Below are 25,890 nucleotides of genomic sequence, written 5' to 3'. Positions count from 1 at the left end.
AGGAAAAATAAAAACGTCTCTCACCTTTTTAGTGTTCAAAAAGAAAAAAAGATCAGAAACACACACAAGTATCCTAACATGTTTAGAGTTGAATGAGGAAGGAAATTCACCCAAATATATTCAGGGTAATATGTATAATTATGAGACGTTAAGAAAATGATTAACCCAACACATGCACATAGCGTCTTTATGTCCCTGGAGACCTCCACTGTCCAGGTGCCAGCTGCCCACCGACTGCCCTCTTCTGAATACTGACCTTGCGTATTTTGTTTGACAAGGTTTGCATTGGGAAATCTATGTGGAAACTCAAATGGTTTGTGTGAGGTATGGCTGATAAGCCAAGCCTTAATTTCTCTATTGTAATTAAAAATTTACAGAGTTTTAATATAGTGGAAAATATTGCTTTCCTTACTAAATCATATACATGGGTTGAGGGAAGGGCTTCCTGTCCTCTGAGCCTGGCTCGGTTCTGGGCTGAACTGGGTGTGAGATTGAGGGCTTTCCTTAGGCCTGAGTGACCCTGGCAGGTCAGGCCTGCTGTTTACTCCTGGTTCAAAGAAACCTGGGAAGACAGATGCCCTTCTGGTATGAATGGAAAGGTTTAGATCAGCTTAGACATGGGAAATTTGAGAAAATCCTGAACAGACTGAAAACGACCTCCCTCACTGACACCAGGACCACCTGGTATGCCCATGGCTCCTCAGGGCCACTTCAGACGGCACGAATCCCCACCATGAACTAACATTGCTGTTGTTTCCAGTTGGACACAAGATACTTTCACATAAATGCTTCATCTCCTTTCATCCTTCCATCAGCCCTGTGAGGCTGGCATTATTATCTGTGTGCACAGAGGAGGTCACTATAGCTCAAAGTGGTGAGCCGCTGGCTCAAGTAACACAGCTGCCACGGGCAGAACATTCCAGAGTCCCTGCTCATTCCCACTCAGCACAGGTGCCTCCCAACCAAACTGAAGAGCCACACAGAATTTCAAGGCAGGACCAGGCCAGAGACAGCGAAGGACATCTTTAAGGAAGGTGTACCTGACTTCTGAAGGGGGTTGATAAACCTGCAAAATTTATCCTACATTTTCAAAGGTGGCAGACCCTCAATTAAGCAAAACCATTTCTGGGTTCCAGCATTTTGAGTTTGAAGTGGGTCAGCTGCTTACAAACTCAAATTCTGTCCTTACATGCTTACAGATAAACCTCAGCCCCTTAACAGAAAAAAGGATTCTGTTGGCACCAGAAAGTTTGGTTAACACCATATTGCTTTAATCGGGGGCAGCTGAAATTTCCTGTACTTCACTATTTTCAACATTTAGTAAATTACTACAGCTTTAGTCCAGCTCCACCCGGTGAGCTCAGAAGCAAGTAAGGCCTGTTCTCTGAGACATCCCTTTGAGTCACCTCATTCCTAGATTGAGATTAATCTTTTAAGCACGCGCATGCTTAAAAGCACACACACACACAACCTTTTTCCTCCTCACTTCTCCAGATGTGTTTTTTTCTGAGCCAGTGGCAGATGCTACAGGAGGGAAAAGACATCTTTCAGCAGGAGGCTCCTGGAACAAGTGGCTGCTTCTGCCCTGGTAGAGTTTCATATTCCCTTGTTTGTCTGCAGAAACGGGATGGGAACAAGAACTTATTAGTTGCTGGTGTGGGGATGGACAGTTGACTTTCAACTTTTATCACTTTTGGGTTAATGGGAAGAGAGGCAAAGAGAGTGCCGAGGCACTCAGACAGCCATGGCTTTGGCTGAGGCAGCTTCAGGGAGCCCTAATCTCATTATCTGGGTTGGGTTCTTGCTGGTTGAGTCAGGTGATGGGGAGAATAATAACGATCATAATAATAGTTACTATGTATTAAGTGTTAACTATGGGACAAGAATCATGCAAAGTATTTTATATGCATTAACTGAATCCCCATAATAGCCTTATGGAGGTATTATTATTATTCCCATTCTACAGATGAAGAAACGGAGCCTCGGTCAGATTAAATAACTTGCCCAAGGTCACAGGTAGTAAGTGGGGGTAATTTGAGCGCAGGCAGTCTGACTGCGGAATGTGTGCGGTTGAGGACTGGTCTCATTCCTACCTCCAGCTGGACTTGGCAGTTATTTTCTAAGGTGAGTGGCATGAGGAAGTGACACTCAGCCTGCCTCAGTGCTCTCTGCAGGATCAGGTTTACCGAGATCAACAAGCAAGACATTAGGCTTCTTACCGCTGAGATCTGCCTTCCTGTTGGGGAAGGCAACTCCATAGAATGTCGTGTGGGATTTGTCACGCAGGAGCCAAGAATGATCGATGCGGGCATGCCCAAGGGCCCTCCTGGAGGTTTGCTGTGTTTTTTCATGGTGGCTTTCCTTTGAAGCGTGGATACAACGGTGATTCCCTTTTGACGTGTCCTAGGGAACGACAGATACGCATTCCTGAAAACAGGTTTTGTAAAGGAACGGAGCAGGTTCCTATAACAGTCAGACCTTGTGGCTAGACTGGTGGTTCCAAGGATGAAATCTGCTTAGCAGCCTGGGAAGAAAAACATGGTTATAATGGCAAGATATTTCATGATGTTTATTATAATAAAACATTTTATTATTGGTGATAGAGAGAATGACATTTAACCATGCCTGACATATAGTGCTTTCCTGCAAAAAAATTAAAAATCAAAATCAAAAAATTAAAAATCAAGCATTAGTATCACTGTCTTTTCTTTTTGGAAAACTTTTTTTTATTGTAGTAAAATATACATAACATAAAATTTATCATTTTAACCATTTTTTTAAAAAATTTATTTTATTTATTTATTTTTGGCTGCATTGGGTCTTTGTTGCTGCTCACAGGTTTTCTCTACTTGCGGAGAGTGGGGTCTACTCTTCGTTGCGCTGCGCAGGTTTCTCATTGCAGTGGCTTCTCTTGTTGCGGAGCACGGGCTCTAGGTGTGCAGGCTTCTGTAGCTGTGGCTCGCAGGCTCTAGAGCGCAGGCTCAGTAGTTGTGGCGCACGGGCTTAGTTGCTCCGCGGCATGTGGGATCTTCCCGGACCAGGGCTCGAACCCGTGTCCCCTGCATTGGCAGGCGGATTCTTAACCACTGTGCCACTAGGGAAGCCCTAACCATTTTTAAGTGTATAGTTCTGCATTAAGTATATTCACGCTAGTATCATTGTCTTTATCCATCATAAAATGTCTCTTCTCTCCCACTAGGTGGTACTTCTCTTCTCCCCCTTTCCTGTTTCATTGGCGTATGACCTGCTTGTAAGTCATACATGTTTATTCAAGATAGGAGCACGTGTTGTCTACGTTTCTCTGAACCACTGTCACCTTGTACACACACACACACACACACACACACACACACACACACACGGGCCTTAGAGTTTAGAAAGCATTTTTACATTTTAACTTATTTAATCCTCATAGCAACCTTGGGAGGTGTGTATGATAACAGCTCCATTTTACAGAAGAGGTAATTCAGGTTCAAAGTTAGTTAGTAAGTTAGTCACCACAGCTAGCAAGATGCAGGACTCAAAACAAGGCTTTTCCAACTCTAAGGCCAAAAAAGCTCTTTTTTCTAGAGAAGACTAGAGCTGCCTAGATGGGGTGAAGAGTGTAGGGAGGATCTGTGGTTAAGTAAGTTTGGAAAACCATGAGTTAAAGCTAAACCAGCCACTTTACCTATAGAACTACCTATGGTCCATGGTCAAATGTGCACTGTGACCCTCTGGGAGGAGGACATGGTGTGCTGCATTTCCCAAATGTATTTGGCCAAGAAACCCTTTTTTTGCATGGAGCATCTGGCGATACTAGGGTTCCACAGGTGACACTTTGGGAAACAGGGGTCAGTAGGCTCAAAGTACTCTTCTCTTCTCTGGAGGACCCCAAGAAATGGTGAAGGGAGGGAGCATTACCTCTAAAGTCAAGAAGAACAGTGACAGAGGGGACCCCATTAGAAATGGTACCTCTGCCTGGGTTTCATCTTCCTGCCAGGGCTGCTTCCTGAGTGGTGGCAAGCGAGTCCCCTGGCTGCCGTGGTTCTTGGCTACAGAGCCCTGGTCCACGTGTCCACCAGCCCCAGCTTCCCCTTCATCCAGGCCCTGGTGACCTGCAAAGGTGAACAGTGGGTCAACTTCACAAGCCCAGAGATGGGTATGATGCTGTTAGCTGCTTCCAAACTGCCTTCCTTCTTGCTTTACTGAGCAAAAGTGTCGATCAAGGCCCTTGTTCTTCCTCCCTCCTTATTACTGTATTTCTGCTAGTGCCTCTATGGAAGTGGCAGCCAGGTCAGTGGAACAGAACTGCTTTAAGAGTCACGAGGCTCGGGCTTCCCTGGTGGCGCAGTGGTTGAGAATCTGCCTGCTAATGCAGGGGACACGGGTTCGAGCCCTGGTCTGGGAAGATCCCACATGCCAAGGAGCAACTGGGCCCGTGAGCCACAACTACTGAGCCTGCGCATCTGGAGCTTGTGCTCCGCAACAAGAGAGGCCGCGATAGTGAGAGGCCCGCGCACCGCGATGAAGAGTGGCCCCCGCTTGCCGCAACTAGAGAAAGCCCTTGCACAGAAACGAAGACCCAACACAGCCAAAAATAAATAAATAAATAATAAAAATAAAGGAATTCCTTTAAAAAAAAAAGTCTTTAAAAAAAAAAAAAGTCACGAGGCTCAAGGTTGAGTCTGTTTCACAGACTCAGTTTCCTCATCTGTAAAATGGGGATACTGATTTCTTGCTCTCGCTTCCTTGCAGAGTTGTCTGGGGCTCAAATAAGATCATGAATATGACATCCCTTTGTAAACTGTGAGGGACTAGGGGATAACAGAGGTGTGATGATGGTGGGGTGACCTGCAGCCCTGCTCTGTTGCCACTGAGATGCTCAGTCTGAAGCACTTGATTTCCTGGGATGTCTGCTGTTCATTTACTTGTAGAAAAACTCAGACAAATGCACTGCTTAGCAATCTGCACTTACCCTGTCTGTGTAACCCTCAGGAAGGATCTGAGTCAACAGATGACTCCAGCATAGTTAACAAATCTTTCATCGATGGTTAAACGGTCCTGCAGCTATTTTCATCACTTACTCAAGGTAGATTTATTGCTGAAACAGTCTGGCAAACTTTCCTTGTTTGGAGCCGCTTTAGCAGCACCTCCACTCTCTGCTTGCAGCTCCGTGGAACAATGCGGGGCTGTCTTTCAACTAGAGGCACTGGAAGCCCTCAGGGGCTCTGTGTATGTTGGAGCGCTGGGCTTCTGGAGGCTCCCAGCCAGCCCCACTGTCCCCCATACTCCCCAACCCTTGTCATTCCTTACATCATTCTCATCCTTAGTGTCACTGGGTCAAGAGCCAAGAGCTTATCTGTGGGACTACTCCCTCCCTGCAGCTCCCCTTCCTCTGCCCATTGGCTCCTGAAGGCTACTTTGGGTCTGAGCTGATGCTGAGAGTGTTGGTGGGGCAGGTACAGACTCAGGTGTAGGTTCAGGGGGACTGCTCAGGTTTTAGTGACCCAGGGAACCCTTGAATCTGGGGTGGTCCAGGGCCACGTTAGGCCTGCTCCCAAGAAAGCCTCAACTTCATATAGGATGTAGCACTAAAGACCTTTCTGTGTGTTCTAGAATGATCCTTTGGGGTCAAGCTGGACTTCAGAGCCATCCTTCCTGGTCAGATTCACCAGGGAGCCAAATGCATTTCTGAGGGTAGAGGAAGTGAAACTCTGGCCAAATGGCCACTCACCTGCTGAATGGTATTATATGGCAGACTGGCTAAGTTGGGGCAGGGTGCTCTGGGGCGGGAGGATATAGAGAGGCATTCTTCCCTTTAGCTGTATCCCAGGTGATATTGAATATATGACTCAATCTATGTGAAGGAAACCAAGATTCTTCTCAGTAAACATCATCTCTGGCTCATTTATCTATGCTTAACAGAAACAGGTTTGCAAGCAAGGTATTGGAAGTTTCAGTTGTTGAAAGGAGACCATGCAACTTGGTCTCTTTCCATCTCAAATATGGGTTCAGATTACCCAAATAGTGTGCATGGGGGTAGTAATTTAGAGCTCTTAGAGAGCTTTTTTACCGGTGTCTTCTCCTATGGTTTTTTACAACAACCCAGAGAGAGTGGAACGCAGACACCACTACTCCCATTTTACAGATGAGCAAACTAAGGATGCACAAAGCATAAGTGACTTAGCCAACATCACATTGTTGGGGGATCTGAGATTTGCAGCCAGGACTTTTGCTACTTTCTCCAATACAGTGTCTGGCAAGGAGAGGGAGGCCAAGGGGAGATAAAGTTAAAACAAATAAACCATCAGTCAGGGTTCAAGCTATAGTCTCTGAGCTATTTTTCCTTCTTTACAAGTTGATTTTTGGTCCCTGTGATCATGGGCAATTGGGCATTACAATTATGCTTAAAAAACACAAAGTAGGGAGGTCTATAACTAACATTTATTGAGCACTTGCTATGAGCCAGATACTGCATTATCCCGTTTAAGTCCCACATCCAATCCTGTGAGGTATAGGTGGGTATGGTCGTCTTCATTTTATAAATGAGGAAACTGAGGCCCAGAGAGGTCACATGGCTTAGAATCTGGTGCTAATGGCCACGTGTTTAATCACTATTTAATATTGCCTCTCTGTTTCTGCCTGATTGTGACAACTCCTCCATATATGGCATCAATTAGGGAAGTCACTTGATTCCTTAGGTGTGCAGTGTTGATCCACCCTCAAATGAAAGTACTGTAGTCCACAGTCCAGTATTTTTATTTTTTTTAATAGGGAGCATTTTCTTTTTTCAAATTTTATTTATTTATTTTATTTATGGCTGTGTTGGGTCTTCGTTTCTGTGCGAGGGCTTTCTCTAGTTGCGGCAAGCGGGGGCCACTCTTCATCGCGATGCGCGGGCCTCTCACTATCGCGGCCTCTCTTGTTGCAGAGCACAGGCTCCAGACGCGCAGGCTCAGTAATTGTGGCTCACGGGCCCAGTTGCTCCGTGGCATGTGGGATCTTCCCAGACCAGGACTCGAACCCGTGTGCCCTGCATTGGCAGGCAGATTCTCAACCACTGCGCCACCAGGGAAGCCCAGTATTTTTAGATCTTAGGGCATCAAAGTCTAAGGATATTAACTGGAGACAGTAGAATTTTTGAAGCAAGAAGGCATTAGGCAATGGCGAGGTGGGGTGCCACCTGGGGAAGGGCAGAAGGTTCCAGCACAGGAGGATTACTGGGTGAGTTCACTGCTCTTAGGACATGGATGGCCCAGAAACTTGATCTCATCAGTGCCTCAGAATCAACTGGTCTCCGGGATGTTGACCCACATTAGCAAAGTGCATAGAGACTGATGTATAGACCGGGGTGTAATTACAAAGAGAAATACAATTGCCTGACCAGCATGTTTCCCATAGATGAACTACTGGACAAGGTTATGACCAAAATTCCTTGATAATGGAGTCTAGACTCAAGGGAGGTGTATGGTGGGCATGTTATTGGCACCAGGCTCTGAGAACCTGCCGTGTTCTTTTCCACTCCATTTGATAGATCAGATTCTCTACTTATCCTGACTAGATCCTTTTGCAAGTACAGGGCTTGGTTAGGCACAACTATTGTTTCTGGAAAATTCCTTTTTCATTTCAGAAAAATTAACTTTATATTATGTTAGGCTCTTGTCCTTTCCTTCTCGTTTCTCAAAAACTCTGGTACTAGTCAAGACCCTATTCTTTGCCCAGTCATCTTTATCCAGTCATCTTTCCCCATCTCCCGTAGCAAAGCAAATCTGGCTCTTTTAATGCTTCAAGTTCCCAAGAATAATATTGACAGGTAGAACCTCCATAGTACTGAACAGCTTACAGACAGCTCACAATAATTTTCTGTGCAGTAACGAGGTAGGCCTTATTATGTCCATTACAGAGATAAGCAAACAAGCTCAAAGAGGTTGAGTGATTTGCTCAAGATCTTACATCTAGTAAGAGAAAGAACAGCCATTGCAGAACAGCCAGATTTCTCGCTCCAAAGCCTGTCTTTTTTCTTATGATATTGCCACAAAACCACAGGTTAAAGAGTGTTAGAGTGAAAAAGATGTAAGAAATCATCTAAAATCTAGACTCTAGATATGCATTGTCCAATACAGTAGCCACTAGCCACATGTGGCTATTTAGATGTAAATTAATTAAAAGTAAATAAAATTTTAAAACTCATTTTCACAGTCACACTACCTACATTTCAAGTGCTCAATAGCCACATGTGGCTGATGGCTACTATATTGGAATTGGACAGCATATATATATATATATATATATATATATATAATATATTTATACATATATATACACATACATGTATATATACACATATATATACACATATATAGGTATAAAAAAAAATATATATGTATAAAACATTCCATCATTGCAGAAAGTACTATTGGATGGTGCTGGTCTAGACTTAACTCCCTCATTTTACAGATGAGGACAATGAAACCCAGAATTCCTAGACCTTATTTTGGAAAACTTCATTTTAAGCTGTTAAAAATCCAAGTATTTGAGGTCTGGTTTGATAAAATCAACATGTACCTTGTTCCAAAGATTTTCCTGGTTGAATCCAAAATGGAGGGAAGACAGGCAGGAGATGGTATTTGGGGGGTACACCTGAAAGATCCTGTTGTGGCCTGAGATTCCTTGGTACATTAAGTTGACTTTCCTGGAGTAGCACAGAATCCTTGATGTATCCTGAAGAGTAGGTCAGGAGTTATTGGTAGAAACAATGGTTGCCAGCCTAGAAGTCTTGCTGATAACTACAAGGTTCCCACTTGCATTAGTCTTAGCTTTGGACATTGCCCATTAAGGAAGACAATTAGAAGATGCGAGAGATTAAAAAATCAGATAGAAGCCGTAGAGGGTTCTCTGTCTAGTGTCTTGGGTGCCTCTGGTCCTGTGCCACATATATACTTCTTCCGCTCCACCATTCCCAGGAATTGGGTCCCCCTCGTGGAAGAAACATGGCTGCTTCTTTGGGGTTGGGTAAAAGGCACCTCCTGCCTCGGGAGGAAATCTAAAGGTTTCTCCTGGATATATCCTGCTTGCTTCTGCAACCCCCATGATTTTCAGTCCATTCTATAAGTATTTATTGAGGCCTTATCAATGGTCCCACCTCTCTGCTGGGCAGTAGGGTGGATACAGAAAAACCAGACATGGGTCCTTTTTAAAGGCACTAATAGTCTGTTGGAGAGACAAAGCTCTCCTGTGCTCTACGTGTGTGGTCCCAAGTGTCAGTGTTATATAAGGCCAGAAAATGAGGAGCTCAACATTGGCTGGATTTGTCAGAGAAGCCTTTGTAGAAGACGTGTGCCTGAAGGGTGGTGAGGATTTATCATAGGAGTGGAAAGATGGGACCAGAGAACATACCAGCATCACAAAGGTGGTGAGCTCTGAGATGTGAAGGAAGGGGGTGGCAGAGTCCACTGGGCCAATGATCTCATATCCCAGTATTGTCTTTGCTCCTCCAGCTTGAGAGTCGCACCCTCAAGAAGGCCTTTGGCGAGGAATTATGGCAAGAGGCCCAAGAATGCACGTACACATGGACCTTTCCTTAAACCACACATTGTAGCTACATGATTTTCATAGAAGGGTCTGAGACATTTTTTGATGTTAAGAGGGGCTCTCCTCCTTGAAGACATTGGGCTTGGGCCATGGGGCAGTGGCCTGCTCTGCCCTCCGCCCCACCCAACAATAAACATATCTCTGGTTAAGAGGCTCTTTCTCACAAGTGTTAGATAAATGGAACTGCCTGGAACCGTGGGTCGGCCGTGAAGGGTAAACCAATTACTGGACAAACCCACATCTCTCATTTTCCTTCAAGTCATCACTTATTGGGGAGAGACTTGTTTTGTCTCCTTTCCCGAAGTAAACCTATAAAGCAAGAAGAAAGTCAGTTTTCCTCTGGTCCTGTCTGTTTGTTGGTGCTGAAGAGATGGCAACTAGCTGAGTAGGCATTGGCAAATCCTACTGCCTACGCCTCTCTTCCCCAATAGGTTTGCCAAATAAAATATGGGATGTCCAGTTAAAATTGAATTTCAGATAAACAATGAATACTTTTTTAGTAGGAATATGTACCAAATATTACAAGTGTAACTTCTTTGTGCGTGCCTCTGTGTGTATGTGCACGTGTGTAGGCGCTAAATCTGGCAACTCTAATTCCCAACCATTGCCTGTTTTTATTTTTAAGCCATTACAGAGTGTGTTTGGGGTCTCTGTTCAGCAGCGGGGTGTCCGTCTCACTCCTGGGTGGGTTGTGCTGGAGAGCCACCTTCTTTGAGGAGAAGGCTTAGCATTTCTACGTCCTGGGGGATCTGAGGTCCCTCTGAAGGGGAAGTAGGGGATGTTGGGAAGAGGGTGGCCCCTGGGGTGTGGGGAGGATCTGGCTTCTGGTCTCAGCTTTGCTTTTGGCTGAATGACCTTGGACAAATTACTTTGCCCCTCTGGGCCTCTTTTTCCTTCTCTTGTAAAAGATTGGGATTGCACTGGAGCATCTGGAGTCTCTGCGTGGGGAAGCTTGGGAAGCACGTTCTGCTTGGGATGCAGAGCGTGAGACTGTTGAGAGGCAGTAGAGGGAAGGCAAGACTTCAGGCTGCACTCCCTCCGCACACATGGGGGAAGCTGACGGGCGAAAGGAGCGATGGCACAATTAACACAGAATTGGGCCTGAAATTCTGCTGTTTCAGACCTTGATGGAAAACACACTCTCACACCAGAATACGAGGCGGGGCGGCTCAAGGTGCACCTCCTCCCATGTCCCCACTGACCTGCACATTGGAGCCTGTACATGGTGTCAGGGGGCCACGTCCGCAGGAGGCCGCGGAGGTATCTCTTGGCTGAATACCCAGGCTGGATCCGCCGTAGGCCCTGGCTCTCTGGTTGGCTTCGGAAGTGGAGGTTCGGCTGCCAGGCCCTGTCCTGCTCTCTCTGTGGGGACACCAGTCAGGAAACAGCATAGCTGCTGAGCTGGGAGCCTCGCAGTGATACAGGCGGGCTAGCACAATCCTCATCGGTAATCCGGGAGACTCCCGGAAGGTGCTGGAAGGCACCGGAAACAGATGCCTCGGCCAACAGACATAAACCAAGAGCCCACCAAGCAAAACTCTGAAAGGCCCCTGTGGATTTGCAGTTGGAAGGAGAAGGAGAAATGAGAAATACCAGATCCCATCTTGAGATAGAACACCAGAAAAGGATAAAGAGCCTCAAAAGAAAACACATCATTTAGTTCAGCCTGTGGAAATCATTTTAGTATCTTAAAAAGTGGCCCCGTATGGCAATGAGAAAGCCAGGTCGACAAATCAGCATCAACATTCAGTGTTTGCAATATGAATAATGGGACAGACAAACTCTGTCTGTGTTCACGAGGAGCATGGCATTTTGAAAATATCTGGCTCTGCTGCATTTCGTTTCAGCCAGGGAGAAGTTTCTGGGAACCTACCTGCCAAAGTCACTATGCAAGACATCATGGGAAATAAATGTGAATAATAACATCTTACACTTGGCTAGGGCTTTATCTTATACAAATAATTTTCACCTCATTATAATCCTTTAAGGTGGACAAGTTAATATCATAACCACTTAAATGAGGCAGAAATTCTCTAAGGGTAATCAGTTAAGCACAAGAATAGCAAACACGTGGTCCTTGTGTTGACATCTCTCCTCATCCCTGTTGTCCATGGCAGACATCACCAATCAATCACAGCACTCTTGACTGAAGAACTGATTGTGATCTGAGTCTGCTTTTTCTCTGGAGAAAAAGCGACAAATAAGGCAGATTGATAACTAATATATAAATTGACTAAAGGTAAAAAAAAAAAAAAAGCATGGCTTATTATTCAATTGGCTCTACTCTCTCAGAATTTGTTAATTAAATGAATGCATGGAATCCAAGCACAGAGCATCACCTGGTCCTTGATGTCTGGACAGTTTATGTGGCAAGTACTTCAAGTACAAAAAGAGCCTGAAAAACTCAGCCCCACGTAAATCTTGAGGCTTTTTCCAGAGGACGTGAGAGAGGGAGTTGTAGGGAGGGCAGTGGACACAAAATGACTTAAGTTCTTTCACTCACTCCATTTTTTCATTTGGTCATGCAATAAAAATTTGTTGAGCACCTTCTACGTGCCAGGCACTGTGTTAAGCCCTGGTCTATGGAGCCATTAGATCCAAGGCTTTTTCTGGATGAACTGGAACTTCATTTCCTCCTGTAAATCTTTGCTTCCAATGACTTCCCTCTAAATGTGATAAAACCAAGCCTCCTCTGAGATGCTGTGGCCCTGGTGCAGATGGCATGACGCCCTGTCTAATCTGGATAAGAGCCCCTTATTTTTCAGTAGGGGGCATTTCTGAAGCACCTGCTTGGTTCTGTAGCTTTACTCGGCCACTTGCTCAATGTGGCAGGGAGTTGCCGAGAAGAATTAGGGAATCCCTTATCCTGGAATTTGGCACATCTAGATACATTTTTGCCTTGAGTTTGAAAGCTGATCTTGGCCTCTGTATTAGTTTCTTACTGCTGTTTAACAGATTACCATACACTTAGTGGCTTTTTATTATTATTATTATTTTTCAGCCGCACTGCGTGGCTTGCGGGATCTTAGTTCCCTGACCAGGGATTGAACCTGGGCCCCTGGAGTGAAAGCGCAGAGTCCCAACCACTGGACCACCAGGGAATTCCCCGCTTAGTGGATTTTTTTTTTTTAATAAATTTATTTATTTACTTATTTATTTTTGGCTGCATTGGGTCTTCGTTGCCGTGCACTGGCTTTCTCTTGTTGCAGCAAGGGGGGGCTACTCTTCGTTGCGGTGTGCGGGCTTCGCATTGCGGTGGCTTCTCTTTTTGCAGAGCACAGGCTCCAGGCACGCAGGCTTCAGTAGTTGTGGCACGTGGGCTCAGTAGTTGTGGCTCGTGGGCTCTAGAGTGCAGGCTCAGTAGTTGTGGAGCACGGGTTTTGTTGCTCCGCGGCATGTGGGATCTTCCCAGACTGGGGCTCGAACCCATGTCCCCTGCATTGGCAGGCGGATTCTTAACCACTGCGCCACCAGGGAAGTGCCCTTAGTGGCTTTAAATGATACAAATTTGTTATTTTACAGTGCTGGAGGTCAGAAGTTTGAAATGGGTCTCACGGGGCTAAAATCAAGGTGTTACAGGGCTTTCTGGAGGCTCTAGGGAAGAATCTGTTCCTTTGCTTTTTCCGGTTTCTAGAGGCTGCCTGCATTCCTTGGCCTGTGACCCCTTCCTCCATCTTCAAAGCCAGCAACATTGGGCTGAGTCCTTCTCATGCTGCCATCTCTCTGGTTCTCTCTTTTGATTCCTTCTTCTGCTTTTAAGGATCCCTGTGATTATAGTGGGCCTGCCCTGATAATCCAGGATAACCGCCTTGTTTTAAGGCCATCTGGTTAGTAATCTTAATTCCATCTGCAACCTTAATTTCCCTTTGCCATATAACCTAATATATTCATAAGTTCCAGCAATTAGGTTGTAGACATCTTTGGGGGGCCATTATTCTGCCTACCACAGCTTCTTTAAGTTTTTTTTTCTAGTTTTCTGGTTCCTGTTCGTAATTTCTCAAATTATGCCTGTGAAGTTGGTTCATAAATTTCACATCTCATTGGATTAACTGAAGTACTGCAGGAGGCCACAGGCCTGCTTAGGTTACCAAAAAGCTCACTCAGGGTTAAATCTATTCACTCATTTCCAACATGTAGAATAATAAGTTAAGTGGCAAAAAGCAAGGTATTAGAGAGCATGTATAGTACAACTACAATCCCATAAAAGTTTATTTTATAAATGTGTAATCATGGTGGAAAGACTGGAAGAAAATACATTAAAATTCTAATAACAGTATTAGGGTGTTGGGCATAAGATTACAGATAGTTTTTTCTTCTCTCTTTTTTTATGGAATCAAAATTTCAGTAAAATAGATTATATTATAAATGGAAAACATGTTAAAAATTAATGTATTTTATTGCACCCTCCGCCCTTGCATACATTCTCCATATTTTTCTATTCCTTCTCCAACATTATCCTGAACCTCTAACCACCAAAATTACTCTAAAACATAAAAGGAGGCAGAAGGGAGCCAGGAAGGGAGTTTCTGGAACAGGGAAATAAACGATAGCAGGAGGCTGGCTGCCGATGGTTCCAGACTTCTCAGGCCTGCCTTGGCTTTGCTAATCAACCCCAGCTTTTGGTTCTTCTGAAATGAGTAATTAGTGAGCAGAGAGGGGTCTCTTATCCACACTCCACCGGGAGTGCTTCCTCTAACAAGGGACTTGCTCTGGCCCGCCAACTTCCTGGTGCTCCCCCGGCCTCCATGTGCAGAGGGGCAAAGGGGCGCCCTTGCATCTGTCCGCAGCCCCACACTGGCTGTCATGGCCACCCCACCTTGGTCCTGGCAGGCAAGGGTTTTCAGAAGATGGAAGGAGCCCATGTGTGCAGTGCTCCCGCCCAGCAGATATGCGGTGGCAGGGTGCCAGTGTCCCCAGGAAGACAAGAAATGCCCAGATCGCCAGCTGTCATTGTACCACAGAGGGTGGGCAGCCTTTGTGTGCAGGAGTCAACAGAGAGGTAAAGAGAGAAATCCAGCTCTCCCAGGGCTGGCAGGCAAAGCCCTCTGTAGTTTGACCCCACTCACTTCTCCAGGTAAGAGCCACACCTGTCTAATTACTCTGACTTTGCCCACTCTCCCCTCTGGGCTTTCACTGATCTATGCCTAGAGGGTCGCTGTCCATTTATTTTTTACCACAAGACTCAGCTCAGATTCTACCTCCTCCAAGACGCCACTCTAGATTTTCCTGGTAGGAAGCAATCTCAGTCTCTACCGTCTTTATACTTTGACAGCATATTAATAAATTATAGTCTAGTTCCTCTCATGGGCTGCCTTGTATCAGGTATCACAGGAGCACAAATCTGCCTACCTGACCACATTGTACACCTAGACCTGCTGGGTAGAGGTTATGACCTCCCACCGCCACATCCTGGCAACTAATATGTTCATCTAACAACTATCTGTTGAGAATTTGCCATGTGTCAGGCAATGTTCAAGGCACTGACTATTTAATAACTATTCAAGATGTTAGCTCAATGGAATAGAAATCCCCCAAATGTCTGTACTTTCCTGCTGACCACCTGTACCTCCAGCTGCCCACTCCAGTCAGAAGTCCTTCTCTCCGGAGGAGCACAGCTGGTGTCTCCTGCCCCTTGGTCAGGCTTGCAGGAGTTAGTGTGCCCTGGCAAAAGCCAAGCCTTATTAGAACAGAGGGTAACCACCATTGTTGTTGCACCTGTGCAGGTGTGCCTGGAGCCAGACTTGGGGCTGCCAGGTGAGTGCAACCAGAGTTGAGGTGAGGGTGAGGTGGGAGGGGAGAGATGTGTGTCCACTTGCAGCTGTGCCTGAAAAGTCTTCTCAGCCCCAGCCTGAATTTAATCAGCCTTGTGTAAACACTGCCACTTTCAGCTAGCTCTTTGCTCTGCAGGTTTAATTTCTGAGGGTCTGTACAAATGATACTGTCTCTCCCACATATCTTTGGTGGCCATATGTTCCTGAGTATCAAGCCATTAAGAAGAGAATCATAAAGTGGTCTGAATTTTCCCATAGTTGCAATGTTGTAACAGGGTTTGATTCTCAACCAAACCGTTAAGCATCAAAGATTTGACCAGCCATATGTCACAAAAGCAAAGAAGATACAACAACTAGAAATGAAAACAGAAAAAATTAAGCTTCAGTTTCTTTAAGAGCTCAGTTTGCTTCAGTCTGAATCCTGGCTCCATTATTTACTAGCTGTGTGGCTTTGGGGAAATTACTTAACCCATCTGTGCCTCAGTTTCTTTATCTGTCAAATAAGGATGATAAAAGTACATACCCTGCATGCAAAAATAAATGAAGTTGGATCCTTACCTTGCATCATATACAAAAATTAACTCAAAGTAGAATAGACTTAAGAGCTAAAACTATAAAACTCTTAGAAGAAAATGTAGGGGAAAAGCTTCACAACATTGGATTTGGTGGTGATTTCTTGGATATGACACCAAAAGAACAGGCAACAGAAGAAAAAATAGATAAGTTGGACTTCATGAAAATATAAAGCTTGGGACTTCCCTGGCAGTCAGTGGTTAAGACTCCGTGCTTCCACTGCAGGGGGCACGGATTCAATCCCTGGTGGGGGAAGTAAGATCCTGCATGCCACGTGGCCAAAAAAAAAAAAAAAAAAGAAAGAAAGAAAATGTAAAACTTTTGTGCATCAAAAGTTTTACACTAGCAGGAGTGAAAAGGCAACCCACAGAATGGGAGAAATTATTTGCAAATCATATATATCTGATAAGGGATTAATATGCAGAATGTGTAAAGAACCCTTACAACTCAAAAACAAAAAAACAAACAACCTGATTTTAAAATGGGCAAAGGACTTGGGTAGACAATTTTCCAAAGAAGAGACACAAATGGCCAATAAGCACATGAAAAGATGCTAAATATTACTTGTTACTAAGGTATGCAAATCAAAACCACAATGAGATACCGCTTCACACCCATTGAGATAGCTATTATTTAAAAAAACCACAGAAAATAACAAGTGTTGTTGAAGATCTGGAGAAATTGAAACCCTTGGGCATTGCTAATGGGAATGTAAAATGATGCAGCGACTATGGAAAACAGTATGGCGGTTCCTCAAAAAACAAAAAATAGAATTACATATGATCCAGCAATTCTACTTCCGGGTATATACTCAAAAGAATTAAAAGCAGGGACATTGACAGGTATTTGTACATCCAGGTTTATAGCAGCATTATTCACAATAGCCAAAACGTGGAAGCAATTTGTGTCCATCAACTGATGAATGAATAAACAAAATGTGGTATATACACGTAGGGAATCATTATTCAGCTTTAAAAAGAAAGGAAATTCTGATACATGCTGCAATATGAACGAACCTTGAAGACATTATGCTAAATGAAATAAACCAATCACAAAATACTAAAATGATAACTATGTATTATTTCACTCATATGAGGTACTTACAGTGGTCAAATTCATAGACACAAAAAGTAGAATGATGGAAAATAGGGAATTACTGTTTAATGTGTAGAGAGTTTTAGTTTTGCTAGATAAAAAAGTTTGGGAGATGGATGGTGGTAATGGTTGTATAACAATGTGAATGTACTTACTGCCACTCAACTGTATACTTAAAATTGATTAAAATGGTAAATTTTATGTATATTTTACAACAATAAAAAGTACACATAAAGTTGTGAAGATTAAATGAGATAATAAGTATAAAGTGCTTAGAATGGTGATGGGTACAATAGTATTACTTAAGTGTTAGCCTAGTACTTAAGTGTTAGCCGTTATTATAAATATTCTCTATCTAGTGGTTATACAAGGGAACCAATGGATGAAATACATAAAGTGAAGCCTACTGGATCATATATATGGCTTACTTGAACATGTTACCTGACGACCCAGATTGGTTTTAATGAAAATCTGATTTGTGTTCTGATTTGTGTAATAAAGGATTTTAAGGGATGTGTTGGAAGACCAAGATCCCTTTAAAAAAATACTGTTAAAGCAGGAGAGATGTTTCTTTTCCCTGGGGCATGTGGTATCTTCAAAATTAGGCCCTCTAGGGACTAAAAGTGGGGCTTTGGACTCAATTGTCCAGGCTCCAATTCTAGCTCCACCACTTAGATGTATAATTTGGGGGAAGTTAATTAATTTCAAACCCCCATTTTTCCTATTACAAAATGGAAGTAATGGCGGCACCCAGCTCATTAGCTTGTGCAGATTGGGTGTGGTTATAGAGATTAAATGCCTGGCCTACACCAAGCACTCAACAAGTGTTAGCTATTACTGACAATACCTTTGACCTCATCATTACGGATGACTCATGATTCTCTCCTGATCTTTCTTGCTTCTAGGTTTATTAAAGGCTGTAAGTACAACTGCTCAGGAGCTGCTCCAATGGAGCGCACTTGGCAGAATGAGTGCAGTCAAGCCACTCTTTCTCCGCTTGCTGCTTTGGTACCTCCTAGAACCTTGCTGACAGCCATCAGAGCACTTCTTAGGGACACCATCAAACCAGTAGCAGGTAATTGATTAGGACTGGCAAAGGGAACTTTGTCTTCCTGATCTTTGGCTGAAAGGATAATTTATTATTCTTCCTATTTTTCTGTATCTTTCTATTTTGTATAATGAGCTGATGTTATGATTAGAGTGCAAAAATAAACTTTATTCAAAAAATATAACTTGGGCTTCCCTGGTGGCGCAGTGGTTGAGAATCTGCCTACCAATGCAGGGGACACGGGTTCGAGCCCTGGTCTGGGAAGATCCCACATGCCACGGAGCAACTAGGCCCGTGAGCCACAGTTACTGAGCCTGCGCGTCTGGAGCCTGTGCTCCGCAACGAGAGAGGCCGCGATAGTGAGAGGCCCGCGCACCGCGATGAAGAGTGGCCCCCGCTTGGCGCAACTAGAGAAAGCCCTCGCACAGAAACGAAGACCCAACACAACCATAAATAAATAAAATTAAAAAAATAATACCTAGCATATATATTAAAAAAAAAAAAAAAAAGAAATGGGATGCTCTGTGAGCTGAATTTTTAAAACAGATTATTTCTAATACATTATTTAATCAATGTACCATGGTGGACATGTAAAAAATATCACCGGATTTGCAAAATTTTAAAAATATAAGAATAAGAAATACGAAAACAATGTGAGAATGTTTAAAATTTCCAATGATTTGAGATGTACTTGAGGTTTCTGCTATGCTTCAAAAGCATCATTATGAGTATCATTTAGATACTACCCCAAATTATGGTTATATAGATTTCATAGCTATTTGATTTTTAAATATGTGATGGGAAGCTGGACGAATTAGAGGCCTCAGGAAGAATGGTTTTAGTTTTGGGAATGTTTGAACCATATTTCCTTCTGTTTTAAAAAAAAACCAAACAAGCAACACATCTGTGTGTATCTAGAAGTGTAAGAACTCTGACACCTAATCTCAATTTAGCACATTTATCTTTGCTCATTAGGAAGTTGGGCCATCAAGAAAGTTAAAGAGTAGGTGTGTGTTGAGCTATAAAATGAAACCCAGATGGATTGCCACATGCATGTCATTAGATCCATATGTAGAACTGGAGATGGTGTGAGATGCTTTAAAAATTTAATTCACCTTCCTGCGACAGCCTTGATTCTCACAGGTCTGAGTGGAGCCTGCGTTGTGTAGGTTTCCTGATTCACAGTTTAGCCAGGAGAGATCCTTCTGTGAACAGCGCTACTCTATTGGTTACCCATCCTCCCTTTTATTTCCCTCCCCGCTTTGGCTCTTTTACTTTGAGTGTGGTGTTTTTAACTCTTGGAGTATACTATTTGGATGAAGAAATACTGATCCCGAGGAACAGATGGTGTGGTTATTGCGGGGCTCAGTTTACAGCACTGTTTCTATTCTGTTTCCCACCTGGCTCTCTAGGGTTAACCTGGCCTTCCCTTTCATTGTCTACCTCCTTCAAAGTCATAGTTTTGTTTTGTTTTTTGGTTTTTTTTGGATAGGTAAGAAGTGGACTTACTTAGAGAGAAACACTCCATAGACAGAGTGTGGGCCATCTCAGAAGGCGAGAGGCACGGAAATATGGCATGGTTAGTTTTTATGGGCTGGGTAATTTCATAGGCTAATGAGGGGAAGGATTACTTCAACTATCAATATTTTGGGGAAGGGGTGGAGATTTCTAGGAATGGGGCCACCATCCACTTTTTATTTATTTATTTATTTATTTATTTATTTATTTATTTATTTATTTATAGCTGTGTTGGGTCTTCGTTTCTGTGCGAGGGCTTTCTCTAGTTGTGGCAAGTGGGGGCCACTCTTCATTGCGGTGCGCGGGTCTCTCATTATCGCGGCCTCTCTTGTTGCGGAGCACAGGCTCCAGACGCGCAGGCTCAGTAGTTGTGGCACATGGGCTTAGCTGCTCCGCGGCATGTGGGATCTTCCCAGACCAGGGCTCAAACCAGTGTCCCCTGCATTGGCAGGCGGATTCTTAACCACTGTGCCACCAGGGAAGCCCGTGTTCATTGTATTTAATTCCAAATCCCTCTTGGGTTTTTTTCCTCCTATTTTAATGTACCATGTCCTCTAATCTTAAATTCCTGCCTTATTACTATTCCAAACTTTTTCTTTCCTTTCTGATTTCCTCACACCATTTCCCCTCTATTCATTTGGAGTGAGACTACAGTGTCCTGTTTGTACAGTTACATGTTGTAAGTCCGGTAGATGGATACCTCAGGAAGACAGAAACTTTTTTTCATGGAGCCCAAGTCTAACTAAAATTGAAGCCATCCCCAAACAGACTCATCTACTTTATAAAGTAATAAGATCACTGTTGCCTGGAATATTTAAGCCCTATAGACAAGCATCTGAAAGCTGTGGAGGGTATTCTTGCTCTGGGCAGTAAGTCAGCCTACATATCAGTGTCCAGCCAGGAAAACAGAAACTACTCTAAATATTTAAGTGTAGAAGGAATTTAATTCAGGTAATCGGTTACACAGGTGAATAGAGAGCTCAGAAGCCAAAAAGATGTTGAGGCAACACTGAGATTAGTAACATCAGGAAGCCAGTCTGACCCCTAGGCGAAAGGGCAGAGGAAGGAGCTGGCAGGGTCACCTGGAGGAACCTGGAGCTACAGCGGCCCTGCTTGTCTGTTGGGAGGTGGGCCACAGAGGTGATGCGGGTGCTTCTCACCACTACAGGTAGAATGGGAGGGGAGAAATACCCAGGCTTTTTTCTTCTCCCTCTCCAATCTCCTTCCAATGTCTTCCAATGGCAAATTCAATTAGAAGCTGGTTGACACAGATGTTTGTGGAATTATATGCAGCCTGTGGTCAACCCCACTGTGATGCAGAGTAGAGTAAGGTAAGGGTGAGGAGTGGATGTGAGGGCAAACATGCCAAGGCCTGGCACAGAGACTCCTGGAGGCCTTCCAAGTCCACGGACAATAGGGTGAAGTGCTAAGCATGCTGGCCCTGGAGAGTAGGCAGCCTTGGGTTTGAATCCTGGCTCTGTCATTAACTAGCTCTGAGACCTTGGCCAAGTCACTTAACTCCTCCGAGCCTCATTTTCCTCATCTACAAAAGGGGGCAAGAAAAACCATATCTCACAGGTCATTGTGAAGATTTAATGAAATAATAGCTGTAATATAATACTAAGCATTCAACAACAATTGGTTTCCTTTCATCCAAGAATTTATGATTTTTAATACAAAGGGCAATTGGGCATTTGGTCAAGGTCATTAAGCTTCTTTGTATTTTGAAAGAGGAAAAGGAGCAGAGGAACTTTCCTTTTGGAAACTCTGCCTTGGTGGGGTAGGTGATAAATTGCTCAATAATGATACTGGGGGATGATCTAAAAAACATTGACGGTATTGTGCATGATCGATTCATTCATTTCACAAACATTTATGGGTACTCACTTTTTTCTGGAAACTAAGATTTAGATGTGATTCCTGCCCTCAAGGAGATGGTAACCGTTGGACAAAGAGATGAATTGCAATGTATGATGGTATGGGAATGCTCACAGAGGAGGGAGCGATGGGATAGCTCTGTCTAGGGAAGTGGGAGAAGCTTCAGTGGGCAATGACATTGGAGTTGTGTTTTGAAGGATGAATAGGAGTTTTCCAGCTGTAGAAGCATGTGCAAAAGCGTAGAGTCACAAAAAGGCATGGGATGTTAGTGGAACAGTGAGCTCTTCACATGGGTGGGGCCTTGAGGGGTCCATAGTCATGGCAGTGGTTAGAACAAGTTGCAGATACGGCTAGGAATGGAAGAGAAAGCCAGTGCTTGAAGCTCTTGGTACAAGAAGTTAACGACTTTATCCTGCGGGGAATGAGAAGCCAGCAGAGACTTTTAAACTAGGGAGTCACCCACCATCTATAAGCTAGAATTTCACGAAGTGACACATTGTCCCAGCCTCTCTCATGGCCTCAACCATAGGGCTGATGCGTGTCATTATATAAAGCAGGGACCACGTATACATCTCATAAGACATTAGAGAGTATGAATCAGAAAAATGAGCACAGGGGTTTCCCCTTAATATTAAATTCAGAGTGGGAAAAGTCATTAACTTATCCTGCAGATGCTGAAGGGCTCAAGGTAAATATTTAAAATGTTCTCCTCATTTCCACAAAGCCAAGAACATCAGAGGTGTGATCGTGATGCTTGTGGCTATGAGACAGAACTTCAAGGATTCTGATGAAACGTGTGCCAGCCCAGATCTGTCTGAATGCTGGAAAGGACTTTGTGTCATTCTAATGGAAAGGAAAACACAAAATGATAATAATACAGCCCTTTATGCTTTTCAGAGCCCTTTCACATAGATTATTTCATTTAAGCCTCATGACAATTGTGTACTGTGAGTACAATCCCATTTTAGAGATGAAGAAATGGAAGTCTGAGGATTTCATACCTTCCTAGGGTCTGCGAAGAGGTCATATCCAAAGCTGCACCTGGATTTCTAGAGACACAGACCGGGGCCTTCCCTGAACCCTGGACAGTGCTCTGCCTACCTGTCTCCTTCCGTACGCCAGGATGGCTTCTTTGAGGTCCTGAAGTGTGCACAGTTCAAGATCCAGCCTCTTCCTGTGGCCTTTGGGGCAGTAGGAGCCTTTTCTCCCCTCTTTGGGGGTCCATGCTGATATGGCTAAGCCTTCCGAGTAGAGGATCAGGGCGCCCTTTCTAGTGCTGAATGTTTTAGGAAGAAGGAGGCTCCACATGTGCTGGTCGGCATTGCCCTCACCCTGCGGTTTGCTGACCAGGATATAATCTTCTGCGGACTTCCAGTTCAAGTAATCCTGCAATGGAAAGAAACCTCCTTGATCGGTCCACAGTGGAAGGCCCTTTTATAGCAAATACTGCTTGGGCAGGTGTTTGACGTGTTTTTAGTGACTGGTTTTCTCTGAATTGCTCACATGGTGTCACAGAATACATTCACGCTTCTTGGCAACTGTTTTTGTTCTCTGCCTCTCAGAGTTAGTAGAACCTAGGGCACGATTCTATTTTACCCTATATAACTTTCAGGAGAGCCATTTATGCCTGGAGGCTTAAATAGGGTAGAGTGTAGCTTCCAGGCCAGTTAAAATTTCCTGGTATGCAAGTAAGTAGTCAGAATTACCAAGGGCAGCAGATAACTTTGAAATTAGACCTGGACCAGCTGGCAGTTTAAATAGGAGAAAACCATTCCAGCCCATCACTTCAGCTGTACACAGGGAGAATTTCTATACATTCTAGATGCTATGTAACATTACCTAATTTGGCTGTTTAAGAGCCTATAAAGTAGTTACATATCTTGTAAGTAAGTAAATGCCATTGGCCACAGAGGTCCTTTGAAAATTTATATGTCTTTTAATACAGTGAAAGTCAAATATCATGACAAACTACAACAACAATGGGAATCTCTGTGTGATCCAAAAATTTTCAAAGTACCCCCAGTGGATTTCTTATTCCTGGCAGGATTCAATGAAATAAAATTCCAGTACAACAAGGGAATTTTGCTACCTCTTTAAAATCTTCTAAAATGAAAAAAAAGTTTGCCTATATTAAATGTGAGTCCTGGGGGTTGAATTCCAGAAGGTTCAAGGAAGCCATTGAATTGGCACGAACATTTCAGCATTTCAACCACAGAGCATGATGTCTAAAAACCAAACAACCATCAGCTTGCCTAGAACACAGGTGGAAATTCTGGTCTCGTACCAAACCACCCAAATTCTAGACAATTTGGAATCTCCTTCAGTCTAAAGCAAATGAGGCTGTAAGTCAGTGTGTGAGGGGGGAGGAAGAGGGCCCCAGTGGCAATCTCTGTGTGTCAAGCAAACTATCTTATTTTCTTGAATTTAAGAAAAGGAGGAGGGACAATCTCCCAGTGACCCCCACCGCTGGACCAACAAAACAAACCAAAACACACAGGGCTCAGCCCCAAATGAAAAAATAGAACATTCCTCCTCCACCCCCAAAATATGCTTTTATTCAGCTGTAAGACTCACCTCTGGTTCAAAATAGACTTCTAACTTCTGTTTGTTCTGGACCAACTTCCCGTGTCCCCGGCTCAGGAGAGAGAGGGTGAACATATTTTCCCTCTGACCACCCTTCTCAAGGGCAGTTCATCTTGGTTTTGAAGACTGAAAACTGGTCACACCTCAAGATTTCCTGACCTCAGCAGTGAGCCCAAGAAGACCACAAACACTGGGCCTTTTATTAAATACATTTTCCCCTCATACAGCAGCTTCTTAATAACAACCAGTCACACAGTTTAGACAGTGTGTGTCTTTGTCGGGAGAAAAAATAAACCGCAAACCCAGACTCCTCAAGCCCTGGATTGTCTACTCTCTGGGCAACCTCTCTCTCCCCTTTGCCTGTGCCCTTGTTGTCCCCTGGTCCTGTTGCTCTGTTACCGGCCGTGCGCCTCGGCAGATCTGGGCCACAGAACCATCCTTCTCACTGGGAGCGGAGGTTGTTTCCTGGTTGCTATGGCAGCACAGGGAAGTGAAGTCCCTTAAGCCGGACTAGGCAAGGCAGGGACTGCGGGGAGGGAGGGTCAAATGGACATCGAAGGGACCAGGCTCAGATTTCAAGTCCTGATTTCGGGATTGGGGGGGTGGTGGGTATGTTGGGATATTTCTTCTGTTATAGTATTCATCTTGCTTTTAGAGAGCGTCTCCCCCTTCTCCTGATATGCGAGCCTTTCACTGTCAAGTGATCATTAACAGACTCAGAGGAGTCGTCTAGGTCACCTAAAGCGACCTGTGACGTTTTCCTTGGCTGAGTTCCAGGGTCTCCTCAACTGGACAAGAGTCCTCTTTCTGGTGGTCGCTGCTTTGCAGGAGTAAGTGGGAGAAGCTTCCCAGTGAGTGGACACTGGGAATCTCCAGATTCCTTTGCATACCTGGATCTCACTTGGGCACCTCCCATCTCTAGAGGGAGGGGGTACTTGGGAGATGCGGGTGGGGACATTTTTGTTGTCACAATGACTGTCCGCTGTCCTGCATAATGAAGAATGGTCTCACTCCGAATGTCAATGGCATCCTCTTTGAGAACCACTGCTGTGGCCTAGGCTGCTTGGTTCTCCTTGATACTGACACTGTGAGGAGGACAAAACTGAGGGAAGACGGTCAAGGAACAAAGAGACCTTTTTGCTTATCTAGGACTCTTCTTTGGTCTGGAAAAGCGACCTGCCTTGTCATCTGTCATCAGAGCCTTCAGGGCAGTCCCGTGGGAGCGCCCCCTGCTGACCTGGATGAAGAAGTGCAGCTGGCCCCAGGCCCACTTACCTTTAGATCTCCCTCTGTGGCTGTCACTTTTCTCGGAGGCAGGCTCAAGTCTCATGAGGAAGAAATAGAGGTCATCGTGTATAATTAGATTGGGCTTATCATGGGGAATCAAATCAGCGAATGCAGAGGTTCAAAACAGAATTTAGTCAAAATCCAAATGGATACCACTTCAACACCCATTAGAACTGACTATTAAAAAAAATAAAAATAAAAACAAGCACAAAAAGCCCAGAAAATAACAATTGTTGCTGAAGATGTGGAGAAATTGGGATCCTTGTGCACTGTTAGTGGGAATATCAAATGGTGCAACAGCTATGGAAAATAGTGTATGGCAGGAATTCCCTGGCGGTCCAGTGGTTAGGACTCTGAGCTTTCATTGCCAAGGGCCCAGGTTCAATCCCTGGTAGGGGAACTAACATCCCATAAGCTGCATGGCCCAGCCTAGAACAACAACAACAAGAACAACAAAAACCAGTATGGCAGATCCGCAAAAAATTAAACATAGAATTACCATATGATCCAGCGATTCCATTTTTGGGTATATGACCCCAAAGAAGTGAAAGCAAGGACTCAAAC

General features: G+C 44.2%; 1 protein-coding gene across 1 annotated transcript in view; it reads right to left on the bottom strand.

The window, feature by feature from the left end:
* The window catches only part of KIAA2012 (KIAA2012 ortholog), a 116,618-nt gene extending 92,504 nt beyond the window's left edge, over positions 1-24,114 (bottom strand). The window contains exons 1-7 of the mRNA XM_028168624.2: positions 24,031-24,114; positions 22,558-22,842; positions 10,776-10,935; positions 8,548-8,703; positions 3,955-4,097; positions 2,220-2,403; positions 1,472-1,614 (exon numbers count right to left, since the gene is read on the bottom strand). Coding sequence (XP_028024425.2) covers positions 1,472-1,614; positions 2,220-2,403; positions 3,955-4,097; positions 8,548-8,703; positions 10,776-10,935; positions 22,558-22,842; positions 24,031-24,114 — 1,155 coding nt within the window. The remainder of the gene's footprint in view (positions 1-1,471; positions 1,615-2,219; positions 2,404-3,954; positions 4,098-8,547; positions 8,704-10,775; positions 10,936-22,557; positions 22,843-24,030) is intronic.
* Positions 24,115-25,890: the final 1,776 nt, after the last annotated feature.

Source organism: Balaenoptera acutorostrata, chromosome 8 (genome assembly GCF_949987535.1).
Source record: "Balaenoptera acutorostrata chromosome 8, mBalAcu1.1, whole genome shotgun sequence".
In the NCBI taxonomy this organism is placed as follows: Eukaryota; Metazoa; Chordata; class Mammalia; order Artiodactyla; family Balaenopteridae; genus Balaenoptera; species Balaenoptera acutorostrata.
The sequence above is the reverse complement of the archived record's forward strand: the minus strand, read 5'-3'. Positions and strand labels throughout refer to the sequence as shown.